Below are 25,634 nucleotides of genomic sequence, written 5' to 3'. Positions count from 1 at the left end.
ATTAATGATATTAAGTAAAGTATTGATAATCTTTGGTGTGAAAAATCTGATCCACATTCAAAGTGTAAATTAATGCACATAGTAGTAATATGCTAGTTCTTTCTGGTAGGAATATAACTACATCCTCTCTGACACCAGTCTCTTAAACTCAGAAGCTTAATTCTACTCCAAAGTAAATTCTTTAAAAACAAACAAACAAAAACAAATAGATGCTTTCATTCTTAGTCACTTCTGTCATTAAATTGAGCTATCATGTAATTGAGACTTTGGTGAAAATGCTTTAATGTGTGATGGTCTTTTTTGATATTCAAACATGTATTTTGGAATGGATTGGTTTCCCTTAAATTTTGTGTAACCATTTGAGTCATATACAGTAGTCCCTCCTTATCCAAGGGTTGGCTTGCTGCAGTTTTAGTTATTCTCAATTGACTATGTTCAAAAATATTAAATGAAAAATTCCAGAAATAAAAACTCATAAATTTTAAATAACTCTTATTACAGAATAGGGTTATAATTGTTCAATATATTATTTGTTGTTAATCTTTTTTGTGATTAATTTATAAATTAAACTGTATCATAGGTATGTGTATATAGGGAAAAGAGTTTTTATAGGATACAGTACTATTCGTTGTTTCAGATATCTGTGGAACATCTTAGAACATATCCCTGGCAGATTGGGGTGTATTGTAAATACTAAAATGAATATAATATTGTCCTCCAAGAGCTTACTAGATGTACCAGAGACAAGTTAACAGATAACTCCCATGTGATATGCAAGTAATTACATCAGAGGTGTTTCTAGGGAAGAGCATCCTGTTGCCCCTGGACCCTTCAAATTTCACAAAATGTTTTGAGTTTTAGGTCTTAAATTATTGGATCATTATTAGCACTGTCTAAAGCATGATCTGATACATTTTTGTTTCATGGATAATCTTAAATGTATCTGGATTATCTGAGTGAACCTTTTTTAAATTGCAAACTAATGCTTGACTGCAGTGCTCTTACTCTGTTTGCTTTCTGGAGTTTTCTGTTTGTTTTGGTTTATTTTAAAATCATTTCGTAGTTACATACAGTTGAAAAATTGTACAAAGATACCCAAATTCCTCAGTTGTTAATATATGTACTTACCACAGCTGCTTTCTTATTTTTCTTCCTATGTATTTTTTAATGTTTTGTGATACTAAATTATTTATGATACTAAATCAAGAATATTATTACAGTACAGTGGGCTAAATTGGGAAATTAACATTAGTACAATGCTGTTGTCTAGTGTATGGACCTTAAATACATTTTACTGATTATCCCAATAATGTTCTTTATTAAGGAAAAAATACACAAAATAGATCCTTTGGCCTGCCTAATACCACATACTTAATTTCCATGATACTACACTCCTTTGATCTGGAGTAACCCCATAATCTGTCTTCAATCATGAGTATGACAAGAAGAAAACTAGCTACTTATTTTGTAGAATATCTTTCAGTTTGTGTTTCATTCATTTTCCTAAGATTGAAGTCACATATTTTTACTAAAAATTTATTGTTGAAAAATTTGTAGGACATAAAATGTAGTTATATTAATACATTCATATTGTTGTACACTCATCGCTATTCATTTATCTCCAGAACTCTTGCAGAACTGAAACTCGGTACTCATTAAATAGTAATTCCCCATTTCTCCCTTCCCCAGCCACTGGCATTCACTCTGTTTCTCTGATTTTGACTACTCTGAAGTATCTCATGTAAGTGGAATCATATAATGTTTGTCTTTTAGAGCTGATTTGTTTCACTTAGCATTATGTCCCTAAAGTTCATCCATGTTTTAGTGAATGTCAGAATCCTCCCCCTTTGTTTTCTTTTCTTTTTTTTTGTTTTGTTTTGTTTTTATTACTTGGCTTGAACCCGGGGGAACTCTAATTCTGAGATATATCCCCAACTCCTTTTATTTTTGCTAAATTACTGAGAGCCTAAGTTGTTGAGTCTGACCTTAAACTTGCAATCCTGCTTCCTTAGCCTCAAAGTCACTGAGATTACAAGTGTATGCCACTACACCTGGCAGAATTTTTTCTTTTGTTTTTGTTTTGGTACCAAGGATTGAACCCCAGGGAGCTTAACCACAGAACCACATCCCCAGCCCCTCTCTTCTTTTTTTTTTTTCTTTTTGAGACAGACTTTTGCCAAGTTGCTGAGGCTGGCTTTGAATTGATGATCCACCTGCCTCAGCCTCCTGGGCCAGTGGAATTACAGATATGCACCTCTGTGCCCAACTCTTGTTTTCAAAGGCTAAATAATACTGCATGTATTACACAACTGATACATATATACCCAAAATGTGGTGGTCAGTTTTTTGTTGCTGTAAAATACCAGACAAGAGCAACTTGAAGGAGGAAAAGTATATTTGGGCTCACAGATTAAGAGGTTTGGTCCATGGTTGGTAGAGTCCATTGATCTGGGCTTGAGTTGAGGCAGAACCTCATGACAGAGTGTGTGGCAGAGGAAAACTAGTCATTCACGGTGACCAGGAAACAGAGAAAGCTTGAAGAGCCAGAGACAAGATATAGTCCCTAAGAACATGCCCCCAGTGACTTGCTTCCTCTAGTCATGCCTCACCTGCCTATGGTTACCACACAGTAATAATTTTAACACATTAAAATTATTAATCTGAGGCTAGGGATGTGGCTCAAGTGATAGCATGCTCGCCTAGAATGCGTGAGGCACTGGGTTTGATTCTCAGCACCACATAAAAATAAAATAAAGATATTGTGTCCACTTAAAACTAAAAAATAAATATTTAAAAAATTATTAATCTATAAAATGGGTTAATCCATTGACAAGGTTATAGGCTCTCAGAATCTAATCTTTTCACATCTGAACTTTGCTGCATTACCTAACACATGAGCTTTTGGGGGGGACTTTCTAGATCTAATCCATAACACCATGTTCCATATCCATCCATACTTCAAAGACAGCTGGATTCCCTCCACGTTTTAGGTATGGTAAATAATGCTGCTGTGAACATGGATGTAAAAATCTCTATTCTAGACACTGGTTTCAATTCTTTGTAGTTTGTACCTAGAAGTAAAATTGCTTGATCATGTGGCATTTCTTTTTTTAAGAAACCATCATGCTGTTTTCTGTGGTTATACCATTTGACATTCCCAGCACAGTGCCTAAGGGCTCCTATTTTCCCACATACTCACCAACACTTGTTGCTTTTGTTTTCTTGACAGTGCCAGCCTTGTGGGTCTGAGGTGGTATCTCATTATAGTTTTGATTTAATTTCCCGAATGATTAGTAATGTTAAACATATTTCATGTGCTTATTGCCAATTTGCATATCTTCTTTGGAATAATATCTGAACAATTTATTTCCCAGATTTTAAATTGAGTTATTTATTTTTTTGTTGTTGAGTTTTAGGAGTTCTCTGTATGTTCTGGATATCACTCTCTTACCAGAGATAATTTGCAAATTTTCTTTTCTGTTCAGTGATTGCCTCTTGATTAGTTGATAGTGTCTTTGCTACACAAATTTAAAATTTTTTCACAAAATCAAATTTGTCTACTTTTTCTTTTGTTGCTGTGTCTTTGTGTCAAAGGAAATCATTGCCAAACCCAATGTTTTGAAGCTTTTATCCTGTTTTCTCCTAAGAATTTCATATTTTTAGATCTTACATGTATATTATAGATTGATTTTAGATTAATTTTTGTCCATGATTTTTATTTCTGGATTCTTTTCTCTTCCACAGTCTATATGTCTGTCTTTATACCAGTACTCTCTTATTTTGCTTATTGCAACTCTGTAGTAAATTTTAAAATCAAGAAATTGCAAATCAAATGGTTTTCTTAATTTCCTTTTTAGATTGTTCATTGTTAACAGAATTGTAACTACTTTTTGTATGTTGACTTTGTATCTTGATACTTTGCTGAATTCATTAATTAGTCTTAACAGTTTTTTCTGGAATCTTTTTATGGACTATCAGCTGTGAACAGAGATAATTTTGCTTCCTCCTTTCCGATTTAAATGTCATATTTTCTTCCTTATTGCTCTGACTACAATTTCAACTAAACAAGTAGTGTTATGTTGAATACTTTAGTAAAAAGCAATCATTTTGCCTTGTTCTTAATCTAGAGGAAAAGCTCTTAGTCTTTCACCATTGAGTGTGATACTTGTTGTAGGAGGTATATTCATGCAAAACATGGCTTTTATCATGAAGTATATGACTTTTAAATTATTTCTAGTTAATAAGTATTTCATCTTGAAAGAGTGTTTTGTCGGATGCTTTTTTGCATCAATTAAGATAATATGTGTTTTTTTTTTCTTTTCAGTCTATTGTGGTATATTGCACTGATTATTTTTATGAACCATCCTTGTATGCCAGGAATAAAATACCACTTGATTATGATGAATATTCCTCTTAATATAGTGCTGTTTGCTAGTATTTTGTTAAGGATTTTTGCATAGTGTTCATAAAGATGTGGGTCTGTAGTTAAGGATTTTGCATTAGTGTTTTTAGGATATTGGCCTATAGTTTCTTGTTGTTTCTAGGTTTCTAGATTGTACTTGTTTCTTTGGCATCGGGGTAATGCTGGGCTCATAAAATGAGTATTAATATAGTCTTTTCTCTTCTATTTTTTTGGAAAGCTTGAGAAGGACTAATGTTAATTCTTTAAGTGCTTGATAAAATTCACCAGTGAAGGTATCTTGTCCATGACCTTTCTCTGTGAGAAAATTTTTCTATTTTTATCCCCCAGGGGTGTAGGAGGGTGGTGCTGGGGATAAAACCCAGGGCTTCCAACATGCTAGGTGAGTGTTTTACTAAGCTAGATTCCCATTCACTGTCAGAAGATTTTAATTATGGATTCAGTTATAGATCTATCGTAATATTCTTTTCTTCATGATTGAGTCTTGATAGGTTTTTGCATTTGTAGGAATTCTCTCTCGTTTAGCTTATCTAATATGTTGACATACATTTGCTTGTTCATAGTCCTTTTATAATCCATTTTACTTCTCTAAAATTAGTAGTTAATATCTCTATTTCAATTTTAGTAGAAATATTCTTCCTAGGTCCAGACAGCTAAGGATTTGTTAATTTTGTTGATCTTTTCAAGGAGCCAAAAAGGGCCTTTTTAATTTTCTATGTATTTTTGTATATTTATTTATTTTTCCTGGTTACTAGGGATTTAACCTGGGGGCACTTTACCACTGACTAAAGCCTCAGCCCTTTTTATTTTTATAGTTTGAGACAGGGTCTCTCTAAGTTGCTGAGGGCCTCCCTGAGTTGCCGAGGATGTTCTCAAACTTGTGACCCTCCTTTGTCAGCTTCCCAAGTTGCTGGGATTACAAATCTGTGCCACTGTGCCCAGCTCTCTTTAATTTTTCTGTTCTCTATTTTATTTTTGTTCTCATCTTATTTCCTTCTTTATGTAGCTAGCCTTTTTTTTTTGTAGCAGGGATTGAACCCCCAGGGCACTTAACCTCTGAGCCAGATCCCCAGCCCTTGTATATTTTATTTAGAGACAGGGTCTTGCTGAGTTGCTTAGGGCCTTATGAAGTTGCTGAGGCTGACTTTGAACTCAAAATTCTCCTGCCTCAGCGTCCCAAGCCGCTGAGATTACAAGTGTGCACCACCATGCCTGGTCTGTAGCTAGTTTTATGTATAGCTTGTCTTCTTTTTTCTAGTTCCTTAAGTTATAGTGTTAGGTAGTTACTTTGGTTTTGATCTTTAGCATATTGTTTATAGCTACACATTTCCTTTTTAGTACTATTTTCACTGTGTCTTATAAGTTTTGGTATATTGTGTTTTTGTTTTCATTCATCTATAGATATTATCTAACTTGTGATTTCTTCTTTGATCCACTGATTATTTAAGAGTATAATTAATTCCAACAAATTTGTAAATTTTCCCATTTTTGTTCTGTTACTGACTTCATCCTATCGTGGTCAGAGAATATACTTTATATATCTGTCTTTTTATTCTTTTGGGACTCATTTTGCTGGCTGTGGTCTCACTTAGAAATTGTCCCGTGTACACTTGAGAAGAATAAATATCCTGTTGATGTTGGAGTTTTCTGTATATATCTGTTAGATCTACTTGGTTCATTGTGTCATATTCATTTCTACTCTTTCCTTAATTATCTTTTTTCTAGTTCTTCTGTCCATTATGGACAATGGGGTAGTGGTGCTCAAGTCTCCAACTATTATTTTTGAACTCTTTCTTCCTTTTGTTTCTTCAATTTTTGTTTCTTATGTTGTTATGGATGGTTACTAGGTACACAGATGCTCATAATTGTTACATATTTGTGAATTGAAGCTTTTATTCATCTATAATCTTACCTGTAATCTTTTTTATTTATAGTTAACTTTGAGTATAGCCACTTTTGCTCTTTTTGATTTACTATTTGCATAGAATATCTTTCTATCCTTTACTTTCAACATATTTGTATCTTTGAATCTAAGGTGAGTCAGTTACAGATAGCATGTAATTGAGTCATTCTTTTTTTTTTTTAATCCATCTGCCTCCTGGTCTTGTCTTTTGATTAAAGAATACAATTCATTTGAAGTAATTGCTAGGAAGGAAGGACTTTTGTCATTTTTTATATGCCTTATAACTTAGTTTGTGCCCCATTTCTTGCATTATTTTTTTCTTTGGCATTTAGTTGATTTTTGTAGTAAAATATTTAATTTTCTCAATTTCTTTGTGCCTCTACTTCTTTGTCATTGCCATGGGATTACATTTAATATCTTAAAACACTCAGAATATGAATATATGTAAATTTAGCTTTAATAACATTTAAGTACTTCTCTCTTTTAACAGCTCTATCCCCACCCTTTTAGTTATTTGTGTCACAAAATTGTATCTATTTTTTTAAAATAGTTGTAGATGAACAGCATGCCCTTGCTTTATTTATTTATTTTCTTATGCAGTGCTAAGGGTCGAACCCGGTGCCTTACACATGCTAGGCAAATACTCTGCCACTGAGTTACAGCCCCAGCCCACAAAATTGTATCTTTATATATTGTATATTCAAAAACATAAAGTAATAATTTTTATTTTACTCTCAAATATGCCGAAGACAAAGTGTGTCTTTACAAACCAAAGTTAAAATTATTGTTGTGGTTTACTATACTAATATTAACTTTTAGACTACTAGCTTACTTTAGTTACTTCGTAATACTGATTTCAATTATTTACTAGTAGTAACTTTCAAATCAAGCCCTGGCCCATGTTCCAACTAAAAATAAAAGATCTAAATTACTTGAAAATTCAAAAATTTGGGGCCACCAACATGATGCCACAAGTGGGAAATTCCATATTATGAAGCTTTATTTTAGTCATGTAAAATTATTTTTAAAATATTTTATACAACTAACTACCTTCAGGCTATTAGTGTCCTTTCATTTCAACCTATAGGATTACCTTTAACACTTCTTTCAGGATAGATTTAATGATAGTGAACTCCCTCATCTTTTGTTTATCTGGGAATGTCTTAGTTTCTTTCTCACTTTTAAAAGGACTATTTTGCTGAATAAAGTTTACAGGGTAATTTTTGTTTGTTTGTTCAGCCTTTGAATATGTTCACTCATCACCTTCTGGCATTTAAAGTTTCTGATGAGAAATCTGCTAATAATCTTTTTGAGAATCTCTTGTATGACAAGTAACTTATCTTGCTGCTTTGAAAAGCCTCCTTTGTTTTTGACCTTTGACAGTTATAATATGTCTCAGTGTGGATATCTTTGACTTCATCTTATTTGTGTGAGTTCCTTGACCGTTTTGGATGTTTATATTCATATCTTTCACCAACTTTGGGAAATTTTTTCTTATTTCTTCAAATATTCTCTTTGCTCCTTTCTAACTTCTCCTTAGTATTCCACAATATGTGTGTTCTTTCTGGTATCCCACAGATAACACGTTCACACTTCAGTAACCTCTTTTCTTTCTTTGCTCATCGTTCATACTTCCATTTTTGTTGATATATCATTTTCTTGACCTTTTTCATGGCTAGTTATTTGAGGACCTTTAAAGCAGTTGTTTTAAAGGCTTTGTTTAGTAGGTCTGTTATCAGGTCTTTTTCAGAGGCAGTTGGGTTGGTTTATTGTTTTTCTTTTGAATGGACCATATATACATTTCTGTTTCTTTGTATGCCTTGTAATTTTTTTGTCTAGCAAACTGCATATTTGAATTTGATATGTAATAACTTTGGAAATCGAATTCTCCTCCAGGATTTTGTTAGCTATTGTTTGTTTGTTTATTGTAAGCTGCCAAGAGTCAACCAGAGTTGTAAACTTGAGGTCTTCTCAGGTATTTTCTAAGCCTGCATATTCCCAGACCTGTGGTGATTTTCCAGTTTCCCCTATATATGCCATAACTAATGTCCTAGTCTTTGTTGTGAAAGGTCAAAAAGATTTTTTTTAAATGAAAGCAGGATATTATCGTGTGGATCTAGAATGTGCCCCAAAGGCTCATGTATCAAAGTCTTAATTCCCAGCTTATGAGGCTATTGGGAGGTGGTAGGAACTCAAGGAGGTGGGGCCTAGTTGAAGAAGGCAGATCACTGGGGCATGTCCTTGAAGGATATGACTTATTCCCAATCTCTCTGTCATTCCTTCTCTCTCCCCCTCTCCCTGTCTTTCTCACTCTCTTTGTGCTTCCTGGCTCTGTTCCATCATGTGCTTCCCAAATGCCCTAAATGATAAGGCCAATCGACAATGGACTGAAACTGTGAATCAGAGTAAACCTTTTCTTCTTTTATATTGTTTATGTCAGGTATTTTGTTACAGCAATGGAAAGCTGAATTATACACAGAGAATGAGACCCATGGAGGTCAATCCAGGCAGATTTGAGGAGGGGCTTACAATAATAGAGAGAGGGGCAAAAGCAGTGGCCATTGCCTCTTTGTCTACACCCCTGTGATCAGAAGAGGCAGTCAGCAGTTAAGAGCACAGATCTCTGGTATTTGGTGGACAGGATCTTTTTTGCCCACCATGACTCATGCAAGCTGTGTATAAACAGTTTTATGAAAACTACACAGGTAGCTGCCTGCCACAGGACTGAGGGAAGGCAGTTGGATAGCTACTACTATGCTAAAGTGACAAAATTAACTGTCCAGGCCTTCATTTGGAAGTTGTGATCCTTGAAGAGAATCCAGCATTTCCAGATACTCAGACAGATTATGCCACTGGATTTGTTGTCTAGGTAGAAAGAGATTTACTGTGCTTCTTACTTTGCCATCTTCCTAGAATCTACCCCATTTATTTTTTTTTTAATATTTTATTGTTTAGTTATAGTTGGACACAATACCTCTATTTTGTTTATTTATTTTTATGTGGTGCTGAGGATCGAACCCAGGACCTCACATGTTCTAGGCAAGCTCATTACCACTAAGCCATGACCCCAGCCCCCCCATTTATTTTTTACAATCACTTTAACCTACAGTGATCAACTCAGTGATAGTATGTTTCAAATTAAAATCCAAGATTTACCTCTGGGGTTTGTGAAGTCTACATTTGAAAAATGCTTGTTTTGGGAAGGAGAGAAAGATTAAACAAATGAATACAATGAAACTTTAATAAATGCTTAGAAGGAGAAATAGAATGTACCTTGTAAAACAATATTTTCTAAACTGTTAATTTTTGCCTATTTTTATTTATTTTTTATTGGCTGTTCAAAACATTACAAAGCTCTTGACATATCATATTTCATAATTTTTGCCTATTTTTAAATAACTGGTTCTTAGAATTATTTTAATACCTTTTTATTTATTTATTTTTTATTGGTTGTTCAAAACATTACAAAGCTCTTGACATATCATATTTCATACATTTGATTCAAGTGGGTTTTGAACTCCCAATTTTACCCGAAATACAGATTGCAGAATCACGTCGGTTACACACCTACATTTTTACATAATGCCCTATTAGTAACTGTTGTATTCTGCTACCTTTTCTATCCTCTACTATCTCCCCTCCCCTCCCCTCCCCTCTTCTCTCTCTACCCCATCTACTGTAATTCATTTCTCTCCTTGTTTATTTTCCCATTCCCCTCACAACCTCTTATATGTAATTTTGTATAACAATGAGGATCTCCCTCCATTACCATGCAATTTCCCTTTTCTCTCCCTTTCCCTCCCACCTCATGTATCTGTTTAATGTTAATCTTTTCTTCCTGCTCTTCCTCCCTGCTTTGTTCTTAGTTGCTCTCATTATATCAAAGAAGACATTTGGTATTTGTTTTTTAGGGATTGGCTACCTTCACTAAGCATAATCTGCTCTAGTGCCATCCATTTCCCTACAAATTCCATGATTTTGTCATTTTTTAGTGCTGTATAATACTCCATTGTGTATAAATGCCACATTTTTTTTTAATCCATTCATCTATTGAAGGGCATCTGGGTTGGTTCCACAGTCTAGCGATTGTGAATTGTGCTGCTATGAACATCGATGTAGCAGTATCCCTGTAGTATGCTCTTTTAAGGTCTTCAGGGAATAGTCGGAGAAGGGCAATAGCTGGGTCAAATGGTGGTTCCATTCCCAGCTTTCCCAGGAATCTCCATACTGCTTTCCAAATTGGCCGCACCAGTTTGCAGTCCCACCAGCAATGTACAAGAGTACCCTTTTCCCCACATCCTCTCCAGCACTTGTTGTTGTTTGACTTCATAATGGCTGCCAATCTTCCTGGAGTGAGATGGTATCTTAGGGTGGTTTTGATTTGCATTTCTCTGACTGCTAGTGATGGTGAGCATTTTTTCATGTACTTGTTGATTGATTGTATGTCCTCCTCTGAGAAGTGTCTGTTCAGGTCTTTGGCCCATTTGTTGATTGGGTTATTTGTTTTCTTATTGTTTAACTTTTTGAGTTCTTTGTATACTCTGGATATTAGGGCTCTATCTGAAGTGTGAGGAGTAAAAATTTGTTCCATGATGTAGACTCTCTATTTACCTCTCTTATTGTTTCTCTTGCTGAGAAAAAACTTTTCAGTTTAAGTAAGTCCCATTTGTTGATTCTTGTTATTAACTTTTGTGCTATGGGTGTCCTATTAAGGAATTTGGAGGCCGACCCCACAATATGTAGATCGGAGCCAACTTTTTCTTCTATCAGACGTAGAGTCTCTGATTTCATATCAAGCTCCTTGATCCACTTTGAGTTAACTTTTGTGCATGGCGAGAGGAGGGGATTCAGTTTCATTTTGTTGCATATGGATTTCCAGTTTTCCCAACACCATTTGTTGAAGATGCTATCCTTCCTCCATTGCATGCTTTTAGCTGCTTTATCAAATATAAGATAGTTGTAGCTTTGTGGATTAGTCTCTGTGTACTCTATTCTGTACCATTGGTCCACCCGCCTGTTTTGGTACCTGTACCATGCTGTTTTTGTTACTATTGCTCTGTAATATAGTTTTGAATCCGGTATCGCTATACCACCTGATTCACACTTCCTGCTTAGCATTGTTTTTGCTACTCTGGGTCTTTTATTTTTCCATATGAATTTCATGATTGCTTTATCTATTTCTACAAGAAATGCCATTGGGATTTTGATTGGCATTGCATTAAACCTATAGAGAACTTTTGGTAATATCGCCATTTTGATGATGTTAGTTCTGCCTATCCATGAACAGGGTATATTTTTCCATCTTCTAAGATCTTCTTCTACTTCTCTTTTTAGGGTTTTGTAGTTTTCATTGTATAAATCCTTCACCTCTTTTGTTAGGTTGATTCCCAAGTATTTTATTTTTTTTGAGGATATTGTGAATGGAGTGTTTTTCCTCATTTCCGTTTCAGAAGTTTTGTCGCTGATATACAGAAATGCCTTTGATTTATGCGTGTTGATTTTATATCCTGCCACTTTGCTGAATTCATTTATTAGTTCTAGTAGTTTTTTTGTAGACCCTTTTGGGTCTTCTAGGTATAGAATGATGTCACCTGCAAATAGTGATAATTTAAGTTCTTCCTTTTCCTATTTTGATGCCTTTAATTTCTTTCGTCTGTCTAATTGCTCTGGCCAGTGTTTCGAGAACTATATTGAATAGAAGTGGTGATAGAGGGCATCCCTGTCTTGTTCCAGATTTTAGGGGGAATGCCTTCAATTTTTCTCCATTGAGAATGATGCTAGCCTGAGGCTTAGCATAGATAGCTTTTACTATGTCGAGGTAAGTTCCTGTTATTCCTAGTTTTTCTAATGTTTGGAACATAAAGGGATGCTTTACTTAGTCGAATGATTTTTCTGCGTCTATTGAGATGATCATATGGTTCTTATCTTTAAGTCTATTGATGTGGTGAATAACATTTATTGATTTCCGTATATTGAACCATCCTTGCATCCCAGGGATGAATCCTACTTGATCATGGTGCACAATTTTTTTGATATGTTTTTGTATCCGATTCGCCAGAATTTTATTGAGGATTTTTGCATCTAGGTTCATCAGAGATATTGGTCTGTAGTTTTCTTTCTTTGAAGTGTCTTTGTCTGGTTTCGGAATCAGGGTGATGTTGGCCTCATAGAATGAATTTGGCAGAGCTCCCTCTTTTTCTATTTCCCGAAATAGCTTGAAAAGTATTGGTATTAATTCTTCCTTAAAGGTTTTGTAAAACTCCGCTGTATACCCATCCGGTCCTGGGCTTTTCTTGGTTGGAAGTCTTTTGATTGCTTCTTCTATTTCATCTATTGATATTGGTCTGTTTTAAGTTGTGAGTATCCTCCTGACTCAGTCTGGGCAAATCATATGACTTAAGGAATTTATCGATGTCTTCACTATCTTCTATTTTATTGGAATATAGGTTTTCAAAATAATTTCTAATTGTCTTCTGTATTTCTGTAGTGTCTGTTGTGATATTGCCTTTTTCATCCCCTATGTTAGTAATTTGAGTTCTCTCTCCTCTTCGTTAGCATGGCTAAGGGTCTATCAATCTTATTTATTTTTTCAAAGAACCAACTTTTAGTTTTGTTAATTTTTTCAATAGTTTCTTTTGTTTCAATTTCGTTGATTTCCGCTCTGATTTTAATTATTTCTTGCCTTCTGCTACATTTGCTGTTGATTTACTCTTCCTTTTCTAGGGCTTTGAGATGAAGTGTTAGCTCATTTATTTGTTGGTTTTTCCTTTTTTTCAGGTATGACCTCCAGGCGATGAATTTCCCCCTTAAAACTGCTTTCATTGTGTCCCATAGATTCCGATATGTTGTGTCTGTATTTTCATTTATCTCTAAGAATTTTTTGATTTCCTCCTTTATGTCTTCTGTAACCCATTGATCATTCAGTAAAATATTGTTCATTTTCCATGTGATGTAGGATTTTTCCTTCCTTCTTTTATCATTGATTTCCAGTTTCATTCCATTATGATCAGATAAAATGCATGGGATTATCTCCACCCCTGTATATTTACTGAGGGTTGCCCTATGGCATAATATATGGTCTATTTTTGAGAAGGATCCATGTGCTGCTGAGAAAAAAGTATATCCTCTTGATGATGGTTGATGTATTCTATATATGTCAGTTAATTCTAGGTTGTTGATTGTGATATTGAGTTCTATAGTTATTTTATTCAACTTTTGTTTGGAGGATCTGTCAAATGGTGAGAGAGGTGTGTTGAAGTCACCCATAATTATTGTGTTGTGGTCTATTTGATTCTTGAACTTGAGGAGAATTTGTTTTATGAACGTCGCAGCACCATTATTTGGTGCATAAATATTGATAATTGTTATGTCTTGTTGGTGAATGGTTCCTTTTAACAGTATATAATGTCCTTCCTTATCCCTTTTGATTAACTTAGTCTTGAAGTCGATTTTATTCGATATGAGGATGGCCACCCCTGCTTGCTTACGAGGACCGTGTGCGTGGTATATTTTTTCCCAACCTTTCACCTTCAGCCTGTGTATGTCTTTTGCAATCAGATGTGTCTCCTGGAGGCAGCATATTGTTGGATTTGTTTTTTTAATCCATGTTACCAGCCTATGTCGCTTTATTGGAGAGTTTAAGCCATTAACGTTTAGAATTACTATTGATATATGGTTTGTACTTCCAGCCATGTTTGATTATTTATCTTCTTTTTTTTTTTTTAATTTAATTTAGTTTGTTTCTCCATGGTTAGCTTTCCCCCCGCCCTCTGTTTTTATAGAGGCACTTCCCACTGATGGTTTTGGTTATTGTTTTTCATTTCTTCCTCGTGTAGTGTTTTGCTCAAGATGCTTTGCATTGCTGGTTTTCTGGCTGCAAATTCTTTTAGCTTTTGTTTATCATGAAAGATTTTTATTTCATTGTCGTACCTGAAGCTTAATTTTGCTGGATACAGAATTCTTGGTTGGCATCCATTGTCTTTCAGTGTTTGAAATACGTTGTTCCAGGATCTTCTCGCTTTCAGCATCTGTGATGAAAAATCCGTTGTTAACCTTATTGGTTTACCCCTGAATGTAATCTGCCTCCTTTCTCTTGTAGCTTTTAATATTTTCTCTTTGTTCTGTATATTGGATATCTTCATAACAACGTGTCTTGGCGTTGGTCTACTGTGATTTTGTGTGCTCGGTGTCCTGTATGCATCTAAAATTTGTATATCTGTTTCCTTCTTTATTTCTGGAAAGTTTTCTGTAATTTTTTCATTCAGCAGGCTACTCATTCCCTTGGTTTGAATCTCTGTACCTTCTTCTATCCCGATGACTCGTAGGTTTGGTTTTTTTATGTTATCCCATATCTCTTGGATGTTTTTCTCGTGATTTTTAACCAGCCTTTCTGAGTTGGCTAGGCTCTTTTCAAGATGATATATTTTGTCTTCATATCTGACGTTCTGGCTTCTACTTGCTCCACTCTGTTAGTGATACTCTCAATTGAGTTTTTAATTTGGTTTATCGTTTCCTTCATTTCTAGAATTATTGTTTGATTTTTTTTATAATCTCTATCTCCTGATAAAGATGCTTAACTTCTTCTTTTATCTGTTTATGTAATTCATTTTCAAAGTGTTCTTTCAGTGTTTGGATTTGCTGTCTCGTATCCTCTTTAAGGTTCCATTCCATCTGTCTAAGGTATTCCTTGAGTTCTTTATATGACCATTTTTCTGCTGACTCTAGGTCCTCCTGAATATTTAGGCTGTCCTTCATTGTTTGTACCCCTTTTCTTCCTTGCTTTTTTATGCTGCTCATGTTACTTCTTGTTCTGTTTGACTGCTGAGTTACTGTTTACTCTTATAAATTTATTTGATGCTTGGGAGGAAAGATATTAGAAGGGAAGGGAAGAAGTCACTAAAGAGAATGAGAGTAGGCAGGTAGAATTCAAGGAAGGGGGAATAAGAAAATTGAAAAGACAAAAGAAACAAAAACAAAACACACACAAAAAAGTTAGAAACTAAAGAAAGAAAGAAAAGAAAAAAATTTTTTTTACAAAAATAATAATGATAATAAAAATAATGAAAATTAAAATTAAAAAAATTATAACAATAATAAAAATTAAAAATTAAAAAAAAATTAGAAACATTAAAAAAGTTAAAGAACAACAAAAAATTGAAAATGAAAGAAAAAAAAAGAAAAAGAAAAAAATGATAATAATAATAATAATAAATGCAGTCATAGAGTTCGATTAATTTCTCTTCCAGTAGGTGGAGCTGTGCCCACTGGGTCAAGCTTCTCCTCTCACTAAGTGGGAACCAATCACTGTGTAGCAGCTCTTCCTCACAGACTGGGCGGGTCTCCAATCCTGAGTGCCTAGGGCCTTCTCTTGTGTTTCCTCAAGCCAGGCCGTGCTCACCTGTGACGCTCACCACAATACTGGCTACACGCCATGTCTGCTGCTCCTGGGAGCCCTGTTGCGCTGGTTTCAATGCAGTTATCTCCTCCACCCGTGACGTCAGTTCTCTGCCAAGGTGGTATCACATGTAAATGGTGACCAATGCAACGGGTGGGTCCTGACTGTCTCTCCCAATCGCCGTTTCAATCCTGTGGCCACTGCCTATGAAGGCTCAGTTGGTTTTTACCTCTGAAAGTTCCTAAGGGCCAACCAGTTATTTCAGCGGGATTGTTAGTGCTGAGTCACGAGAAGCAGGCGAACTGGAGCTTGGATGCAGCCGATCCGGGCTCGGTGTGTGTGTTCTGAGGGGCCCAGACTGTACACCCCAGATCCACGTCAGCTCAGCATTGCCTAGTGATCCTGAGCAAACAGCATTTATACAGTTTACAGCTCCCTATGCCCGCGCAGTTGAAGAGGTCAGAGACTTGATCTCTCCCCGCCCACTGCCATGTTAGATCCCCTCAATGATATTCATGTTGCCCTTACAGCTTCCTGGCATAAGCAAGTTCTTGGGATTATACAAACTGCTGCTTCTGTTTCCAGTCCAGATTTCTAGAAATTAAACCCTGCCGCCATCGCCTCTTCCCCGGGGCCACGCTCAGGGGCGCCGCGCTCGTAGCTGCGCCGCCGACCGGTGCCCAGACCCTAGGTCCCAAGCGGCCTCCGCCGCGGCTCTCCGGCTCCCTCCTCTGAAGCAGGGGTCCCCTCACAGGGCATGCAGAACGACCCCAGAGCAGGCTCAACCCGAGGGTGCAGCGGCGAACAGGCGACCCAGGCGCTCAAGGCTGCGGTCCAGCCTTTGGAGGACAGGGCTCGGCACGCAGCCCAGCTCCAACCTCTAGGTGCGGCTGCCAGACAATGTAGCCATAGCCATCAAGACAGCCGGCAGAAAGCAAATGGCGGCTCCCGCGGAGTGGATTTTCGGCACAGAAACCGTAGCCCAGCCAACGATCCCAATCCACAAACTCTCCCTGTATAAAAAATATTCAAAAAAAAAAAAAAGGCGGGGCGCACTGAGCTTTCTTTGCCTAGGGTACTTACAATCCACTGCTGATTACACATTCACCTTTTCTGCCCGGAGCGAAGCGAAAGAGGAAGCAGATGGGAGCAAAGCGCCCGCGGCTCTTTTAATACCTTTTTAGAAACATTTTTTTGCCCTCTAAAATTTTGTAAGTGTGTTTTGATATGTTATAACAGTAATCACTGTAAGATCCTTTGTTAACGCAATAGAATAGAATAGTAAAAGTTAGATGAGCAAGATTAAATTTAAGTGTTATTATTGACCCTTGGGTCAAATTCCTTAGGACTTGTTAGTTCCTTCGACTGGATTATCTTACCTTTTTACTACACTTCTCCCCAGTCTCTAACTTTATGGTCCAAATTGAAACATACACAGTGCTGTGTATTATTATTAGTAAATAATAATAGATAATCACTTAGAGCTTCCTGCGATTTACAGCATACTTCCTTTATATGACTTCTTGGAACCTCACACAGTACTTGCCGCAGTCTGGCTGGGCACAATCAGGAGCCACTTGTCAAAAGAAACTAACTTTATTTTTAGAACCACACACGCCAAACAAAACAGCCTCTCAGGAAAAACCCTCAGAGCCTCAACTGCCACCACCGGCTTTCCACAAGCCTCTCTCTCCCCTACAAGCTTCTCTCCACCTCCCACAATCCTCCTGCTCTTGAGGCCGATTGGCTGGGTCACGTGGGCGGAGCCAAAAAAGTCCCCCAGTGAGCAGCTCCGTGGTCTGAAAAGGCAGGGAAACAGCCCAATGAACATCACCGCAGAGGAGCCAATCAGCTAGATGTTGCTGGGGCCGCTGTGAGCCAATCATCAGCCGGCAGCTGGAAGTTTGCTGGGGCCCCTTCGGCTGTGGCTCTCAACAGTACTCTTGGCTGAAGACAGATGTTGGTATGTCTTTACAGATGGAGAAAATAAATTTGGTAACTATTTTGGTTTATTTAATCCAAAGTCAGTGAACAGTAAAGTGAAGTAGAGAAAGGTGAGATTCAGTAAGTGCTTTTTCTTCATTTGATTCTCACCATCCCCTCATGATACTGGGAATCAAACCCAGAGCCTCAGGGTTTCTAAACAAGTGCTCTACCACTGAGCTACATCCCCAGCCCATTTTAATTTATTTCAAGACAGGGTCTCACGTAGATTCTTCTCAGATCTTTTTGTTGTTGTTCGATTTCCTGGTTAGCAAAGTTTTTGTTACATGTTTTGCTACTTACTGTCCTTGTTAAGATTCTCAAGATGTTAAGTGATTAGCTACTGTTTTCTTGCCTTTTACTTCAGCTACCTACAAGACTATATTTTCTGTAGCCAACTTTTCTGCTTACATTCCTGCAGAAGCATCCTGTCTTTTACTTTTGTTGCTAGCATTGCTTTAGTTTGATGGTAGGACATTGTAATTCACCTCCCAGACCCAAATTTTTGCTACCCCTTTCCTTCCTGTTCCTACCTGCACCAATATGGAGAGGAATGGAATGTTACTCTATCGGATACCACTTCTATAGTTTGTAATATATGAAGTTAAAAATTTCAAATTAGTAGGTAAAGTTATAGTTGATTCCAAGATTGATATTTTATTCCTCATTTACTAACACAGTGTTAGCTATTTTTATCAGAATACCAGTTCTAACTCATAATATTTCACAACTGCTTAGTTCTTAACCTCTTTCAAGTTGTGTATTTGACTCAATATGATTTTGCTTTACTTTTTTGTTATACAAAATTTCAAAAAAACTCAGATATCAAGAACATGATACAGTGAACTCCATGTATATCTATCACTCAACTATAACAGTAACTTTAACATAACTTGTTCTTTTTGTTATCTTCTTCTATAATAGCTTAAGTAGACTATAGTAAAGTTGCATCATAAAGTTTTTTAAATAAAGTAAAAATTGTCAATTTAAGTAAGTGTATTTTGCCCCTGGAAAATGAATAATTTCAAATATTCATAAAATCTTAAATGCCTATACATTCAGTAGTCTTGCTTAAGTAGCATGTTAAAAGTAGATATTTTGTTCATTAAGTTTGATTTTCACTGAATCATTCAAAGGTTGACTATTTAATGGTAGGGTTGAATATATAGTGGTTAATGTTCTGTTTGTATATATGACAAAATATTAACTCCTCATTCTTAAATGCCACTTTATGTAGCCTGAATACATAGTGTATAATTATTTGATGTTGAAATTGTGTTTTCTTTAAGTATTTTATCATGTGATCATTCAGATCTAGTACTATGCCAAAAATATTGTATCATTTGAATTCTGAATCTTCACCTTTCTAAGAAAAAGCCTAAGCATTTGAGAAGAAAACTGTTATTTTGTACTATAGTATTCTTTCATACAATTCTTTAATTAGAGAATTATTAATGTTTATAAACATAACTCCTGAAGTTTGTTTAAAAGATAGTCATTTTATTCTGTGACAATGTTGTTCAACTTAATTGATTTAATTCTTTTATACTATGCAGAAGAAATAATTTTGAAGGAGATTCTATTAGTTTTCTGGTACTTCTTTTCATTTGATATATTTGATAAATTATATTCTTTAGTATCATCCAAATAAAAATGATTTTATTACTTCTAACTTAGCCAGAAAACCAAACTTTTTTCATTTTATTGTTTATTTTTCTACTTGATGTTTTGTGCTGTGACAAACCATTATTATTCCACGAGTGGTCTAGAACAGAAGTCAGTAATTTCAACCAAAAATAGCCAGGAGCTTTTACATTGAGAATGATTTGAAATTTGACATTTGAAAATTTCAAACTTTCCTAAGTTTATGACTGATTTGTTTCTATGACAAGTTTCCCCCTCCTGCTCTGTCATTTTTAAATATAATGTGGGGAAGAATTTTTTTTCTGGATAGGAAAATGATTGGAATCTCCATGGGATCATTGGAAATAGAAACCTTGGGTTTCTACAGAAAAATTCTTTTGATTACACTAAAGAGTATTCATGGATTTTATGAGAAGGCTGTGGTGGGCTTCTTTGCAAATCTTAAAATTAGGTCTATTTTAGCAGAAACAGCAATGTATTTTTAAAAAACAAATCTTATGTAACTGTATATATGTGATTTTTTTTTCTCCACTTGGTGTTGGAAACTATTCATTATATAGAGAAATCATAAAATCATAACTTAAAAAATTGTAAGTCTTTCATATGGTTTTAACATTTGTGAATAATATATGCAATGTTTTTATTTTCTTATTAAACTAACACATTTGCAATATTTTCTTTAAAGGCAAATCCTCCTCCGGTACTAGTTAACACAGACAGCTTGGAAACACCAACTTATGTAAGTTCCATTTCCTCCTTACTTTTAAATAATTCTACCTTTCTGTTCTGTTTTTAACATATATATACAAAGATCACAGTATTATTTTTGCTAATACATTTTACTTAAGATATCTGCTACAATATACTATACCTATAATTACCATAGTAAATGAAGCAGTATTTCAGTTGCTTTTTTTTTCATATTTATACAAAGCAAAAATGTTAACAAAAATTATGGTTTAATTTCTCAAAAAAAGACACAGAAATGACCAACAGATAAATGAAAAATTCCCAATATCACTAATCATCAGGGAAATGCAAATTAAAACTACAATGAGATATCATTTAATACCTATTTTGGTGGCTATTATCGAAAGACGAGATAGCAGGTATTGGTAAGACTATGGAGAAAAGGGAAACTTTGTACAGTGTTATGATTGTAAATTAATAACAGCCATATGGAAAACAGTACAAAGGAGTCTCAAAAAAATTAAAGTTAGAACAGATTGCCAGCAATCCCAGTTTGGGTATATAATCAAAGGACATACCATTCTGATATCAAAGAATTTCTGCACTTCCATGTTCCCTGTGGTATTATTCACAATAGCCAAGGCGTTGAAACGACCTAAGAGTCTGTCAAGGGACAAGTATATAGAGAAAATGTAATATATACATAGAGTAGTAGTACTATTTAGCCTTAGGAAAAAAGGGAAATCTCTTCATTTATTATAATGGCATTAGACCTGGAGGACTTTATGCCAAGTAAAATAAGCCAGGCATAGAAAAGACAAATACTATATCATCTCATTTATATGTGGAATCTGAAAAAGTAAAATTCATATAGAATAGAATGGCAGTTACTAGGGACAAGGGATTGGAGAGATGTTGGTTAGAGGATATAAATTTTCAGTTAAGTGGTGCATTGTCACACATGTAATCCCAGCAACTCAGGTGGCTGATGTAGGAGGATTGTAAATTTGAGGCCAGCTTCAGCAACTTAGCAAGACCTTGTCTCAAAATAGAAAATAAAAAGGGCTATGGATATAACTCAGTGGTAAAGTGCCCTGGATTCAATCCCAGTACCACAAAAGGTAAATTAATTAAATAAAATAAAACTTCAGGTATATTGAAGGAATAAGTTCTGGGGAGCTTTTATACAGTGTGGCAACTAGGGTTAATAATGATGTATTGTAGGCTTTGAAATTTGCTAAGAGAATGGATATGAAGTGTTTCCAGCACCAAAAAAATAAAAAAGAAAGCTAAGTTTATGGTAATGTACTGTTCTTGATCCTTAGTATCCCAATGTGGATGTGTTTAATATTACTAAATGTCTTTATACTTGAAATTAGCATGCAGTTTGAAGAATTGAGTATCAAGAAATAGGTTACTAGGAGTCCTATATAGCCTTCTCACTTTTCACCTTTTTAGAATCGCTCCATGTTCCTTGGAATCCTATATCATTATAAGTTAGCATTAAATTAAGCACCAGGGACGTTTACTAAACACTGACCTTGTACGGAGACGAATGGTGAAAAAAATCTCAAATTCTTTAAAGTAGAAATCCTAAGCCCTCAATATCAAAATGTTACATGTTAATACTGATGGGCTTTATAAGTGTACTCAAATGGATATCTTTTCCAAAACAAAATTTCAGACTATTTAGAAATAAACATAAATAAAGCCCAATGTGGCAATTGTGAGATTTGACCAAAACCCTGTACTGAGGAATATTTATAAATATTAATATGTTTTTAAAAACAGAAAAGAGTGCACATAAATGAATCGGGGATTTTTTGACTCACAGTATTTTTTTTCCCCAAGCCTAAAGAAACAATAAAGAGAGTATAGCTGAATATAATTTTTTTGACTTATACAAAAAGAACTTCCACTCATGTTGACAGGATATGTACAAATATGTCTTCCCATAACCTCAGATGCATACTGATGACATATTAGAAATTATATAAATGCTTTTATAATGTATACTCTGTAAAATAAGAGAAGAATGTCTTTTGTTGCTTTTTAAAAAATTTGTTCTTATTAATTATACATGACAGCAGAATGTATTTTGATTCTTTGTACACAAACGGAACACAACTTTTCATTTCTCTCGATGTACATGATGTAGAATCGCACCATATGTGCAGTCGTACGTGTACCATTCATCTGATTCCACTATCTTTGAGTTGAATGTCTTTAGGTGAGAAGAAAGTTGAATCAAGGAAGTAATCGGGTTTAACTCCATGAGAAACACAAGAATTAAGAACCCAAAATCATAGTAGAGATGGATTTTAATAGCCTTCAACAAAAGCTTCCAGTCCCTTCTACTAGACCATTAGGGTTCCTTCACTGTAGTACAATGAAGAAAGCAAAGTGGCTTGCATAGTTTCATTATTTCTGTTGAATTTGATTATTTGATATCATAATCACTCCTCTATTCTTTGCATAACAAACCACCTAAAAACCTGGTAGTTTAAAAGAACCACAGTTCATTATTTCTCATGATTTTCTGAGTTAACTGGATAGTTATCTTCTCTACATAGGTTTATTTATTTATTTATTTTCCCCTACATAGTTTTGAGTGGGGCACTGCAAAAGACTGGAAGATCAAAAATAACCTCATTCACATGGCTGGCAGTTAGGGCTGGCTACTAATTACAAGTATAACTGGAGCTTTTGGACCAAGGTCCTTCGTTTCTCATAGGTTGCTTGAATTTCCTTACATTATAGATGTTGGGTTCTAAGAAACCCATGTTAAAACCTAGGCAGTTACTACAATGTATCATATGACAATCTCACATCATCATTTGGGCCACATTTATTTTTATCAAAAGTAGTCACAGTGCTTCCCTAAATCTGAGGGAAGGAAAAATAAACCTTACTCTTGATGGTGGGATGATTTAATCATATTGCAAAGAGTATGTAGGATGGAAGATATAAGACATCTTCAGAAATGTAATTTATCACTCTTTCATTTGATTTTGCCTAACCTAGTATTGGTAGAAATTTTAAATCAAGTATTCGTGTCTGGGTTAATCTGGCTTCCTTGTTATAAAAGTTAGTTCTTTCAGGAGAGAATAGGGAATGAAGTTGATGGGGGAATAGTAGATGACCAAGATCTTGGATGGTGAATTTGACTTGGACATGAAATGTATAAGTGAAATCTGTGGCAGAGCTAAGCATAAAAGTTCAGATATGGAGGTGGGAAATTGCAGGATGTGTAATGGGAAGACCAAGACTTCAAATTAGATGTTATGTGAGGAGCATGAAGAGAGTGGGCTACGTTTAGGGTTGAAGGTAAGTGGTAGATTGGGGTCAGTTCATGCAGAGCCTTGATTACCAAGCTGTGAAGTTTGAATATTTCTAGAAAGGGAACTTCTGAAAGCATATTTATTTAGAGGAAATGTGTTATTAGCCTGAGCATTATAAAGATCCATCTGTTTAAAACAGAATGATTTGGACAATGGAGAAGACTAATGTAAGCACTTGGTAGATGGCATTCATTGGCAGAGAATGAAGAAGTAGGTAATGGTTTTCAGAAAAGATGAATTATTCAAATTAGAAAGTGTTGGCAGCAATTAAATATGTGGATCAAGGCAAAAGACTCAAGAGTTCAATAATAGTAAAGTTGAATGTATCTTCCTGTCGTGAAAGTCATGATACCATGAATGTTGATTCAGGCACATTTATACTCCTCCATTCCTTGAAAATCCTCCCTCAAATTATTGAGATGAATCTATATTATTTGTTTATTGTCCCATTTAACAGGTTTTCATTAATAAATCATGCAAAAATTATCTTGCCATTTCAGATTTTTCACTTTGAATTTTTGAGCTGCTTCTCTTTTCCCCCATTAGGTTAATGGCACTGATGCAGATTATGAATATGAAGAAATCACACTTGAAAGGGTAAAAACTATTAATTTCCTTAATCTATTGTTTTAAGAAACTTCTAAATACACTGCTCAATCATGTAGAATCCAAGGGAAATAGTCTTTCAAAAACAGGAAAATGTAATGTTTTCTTTTGTAAGTTCACAGATCATAAAATTAATCATAGCATTTTCAGAATATGTTTCTTTTCTTTTAATATCCCTTTTAAAAATAGTTTTAGATATACAGACAAGTTGTAGAGATAATACAGAGATTTTCCATTTTTTTCTGGACTCAGCTTCCCCTATTGTTAATATCTTACATTATTAAAATACATTTGTTTCAACTAATGAACCCGTATTTATGCATTGTTGTTAACTAAAGTCTATACTTATTCATAGTCTCTTAATTTTTGTTTTTCTTTTTCAAGGTCCCATCCAGGAAAACACTTTCCATTTTGTTATGTCTTTTCAGACTCTGATGACTAGTTTATCAAATTGTTTTAAAATTTTGCTTTTGTTAAAATTATTATTATTCATTTTAAATAAGTAGCATGCTGGTAACTACCATTTCATCAGTTTTCTTTCCAAATAATAGTTATAATCTAATGAATGAGTTCTAATGCAAGTTCAAAAACTTATGTATTCCTTCAATGAGGAAATAACTTAAGGATGCAATTCAGATATATAATATTTTATACATTTTCTGCACTTAGGGTGTTAAATCTGCACTTAGAGGCATTGTGACTGCCTGCTATGTACAAAGCCTTGAGCTCAATCTCCAGCATTGGAGGGGAAATTTTGTGTTCAATTTAATTTGCATTTTAGTAATGCACCCTGGACTGGTCAGCAGTTGGGGAAATCAAGTGTTCACACAAGTAAATTGCTTAAGTAACTGAAGGTCTGCATATTTAAAACTAATATCTTAGATAATTAAATATGTTTATGTTTGAAGCCAGAATAGACTCTGAGGGAAATATAGATCTGAGAGTCATCTTTATTGTCTGCTACTTAAATTCAGCTCACCTACTTAAGTGGATGTCTGAGTTACATCCAAGTAAGCAAAATATTAATGTATTTTCCATATTTTAATATGGTGTTTTATAACTTTACCTATCTTTTAATTTATTCTTCCTTGATCCTTTCCCAAAGCCTTCTAAATTCCTTAAGTTTAGTCAGGACTCAAATATTGTATTTTTTCCTGTTTGAAGACTGAGTATCTGAATAACTAGGTAATCTCTCCACAGTCTGTTAGTACTGTTATTGAGGTTGTAGTAACTCTTTAAAGAATTTAGACTGAAAAGGTATTTTTAAGTTAAATTAGAATTTTAAGACAAACAATGGTGGTCTAGTTATTTAAGCTATTTAACAGTGAAGTAATAGGTCCAGATATATCCATTTACTTGAATTACTTGAAAGCTAGAATTAGAACATTCTTGAAAGATAAATATTTCTTGGATCATTTGTCCTTAAAGACTCTTTAAACCAGTAGAAGCCTCTGTGGAGAAATACTATTCAGAAATTTCATTTCTTCAATTTGTAAAGCAAACAAAAAAATAGAGCTGCTTTGTCAAAACTTACTTTGCTTATCAAGAAAGCTCACCATTGTTTAAGTTCTCAAAATGGGTTTTTAGTATTAAAAAATGTGTTTTGATAGTCAGGTTTATTGGTTAACATGTCAAGGATTGAAGGCAGCTGTT

At 34.9% G+C, this 25,634-nt stretch overlaps 1 protein-coding gene across 29 annotated transcripts in view; it reads left to right on the top strand.

Moving 5' to 3' along the window:
• Positions 1-25,634, top strand: part of Dlg1 (discs large MAGUK scaffold protein 1) — a 271,999-nt gene that overhangs the window by 140,877 nt on the left and 105,488 nt on the right. For all 29 annotated transcript variants that reach the window (XM_058583549.1, XM_058583552.1, XM_058583560.1 and 26 more), the window contains 2 exons: positions 20,030-20,083; positions 23,922-23,972. In XM_058583549.1, the coding sequence (XP_058439532.1) occupies positions 20,030-20,083; positions 23,922-23,972 (105 nt within the window). The remainder of the gene's footprint in view (positions 1-20,029; positions 20,084-23,921; positions 23,973-25,634) is intronic.

This window comes from Marmota monax, unplaced genomic scaffold, assembly GCF_021218885.2.
Source record: "Marmota monax isolate L192 unplaced genomic scaffold, Marmota_monax_Labrador192_F-V1.1 WCK01_AAM20220418_F8-fsc00052, whole genome shotgun sequence".
NCBI classification, from domain to species: Eukaryota; Metazoa; Chordata; class Mammalia; order Rodentia; family Sciuridae; genus Marmota; species Marmota monax.
The sequence above is the reverse complement of the archived record's forward strand: the minus strand, read 5'-3'. Positions and strand labels throughout refer to the sequence as shown.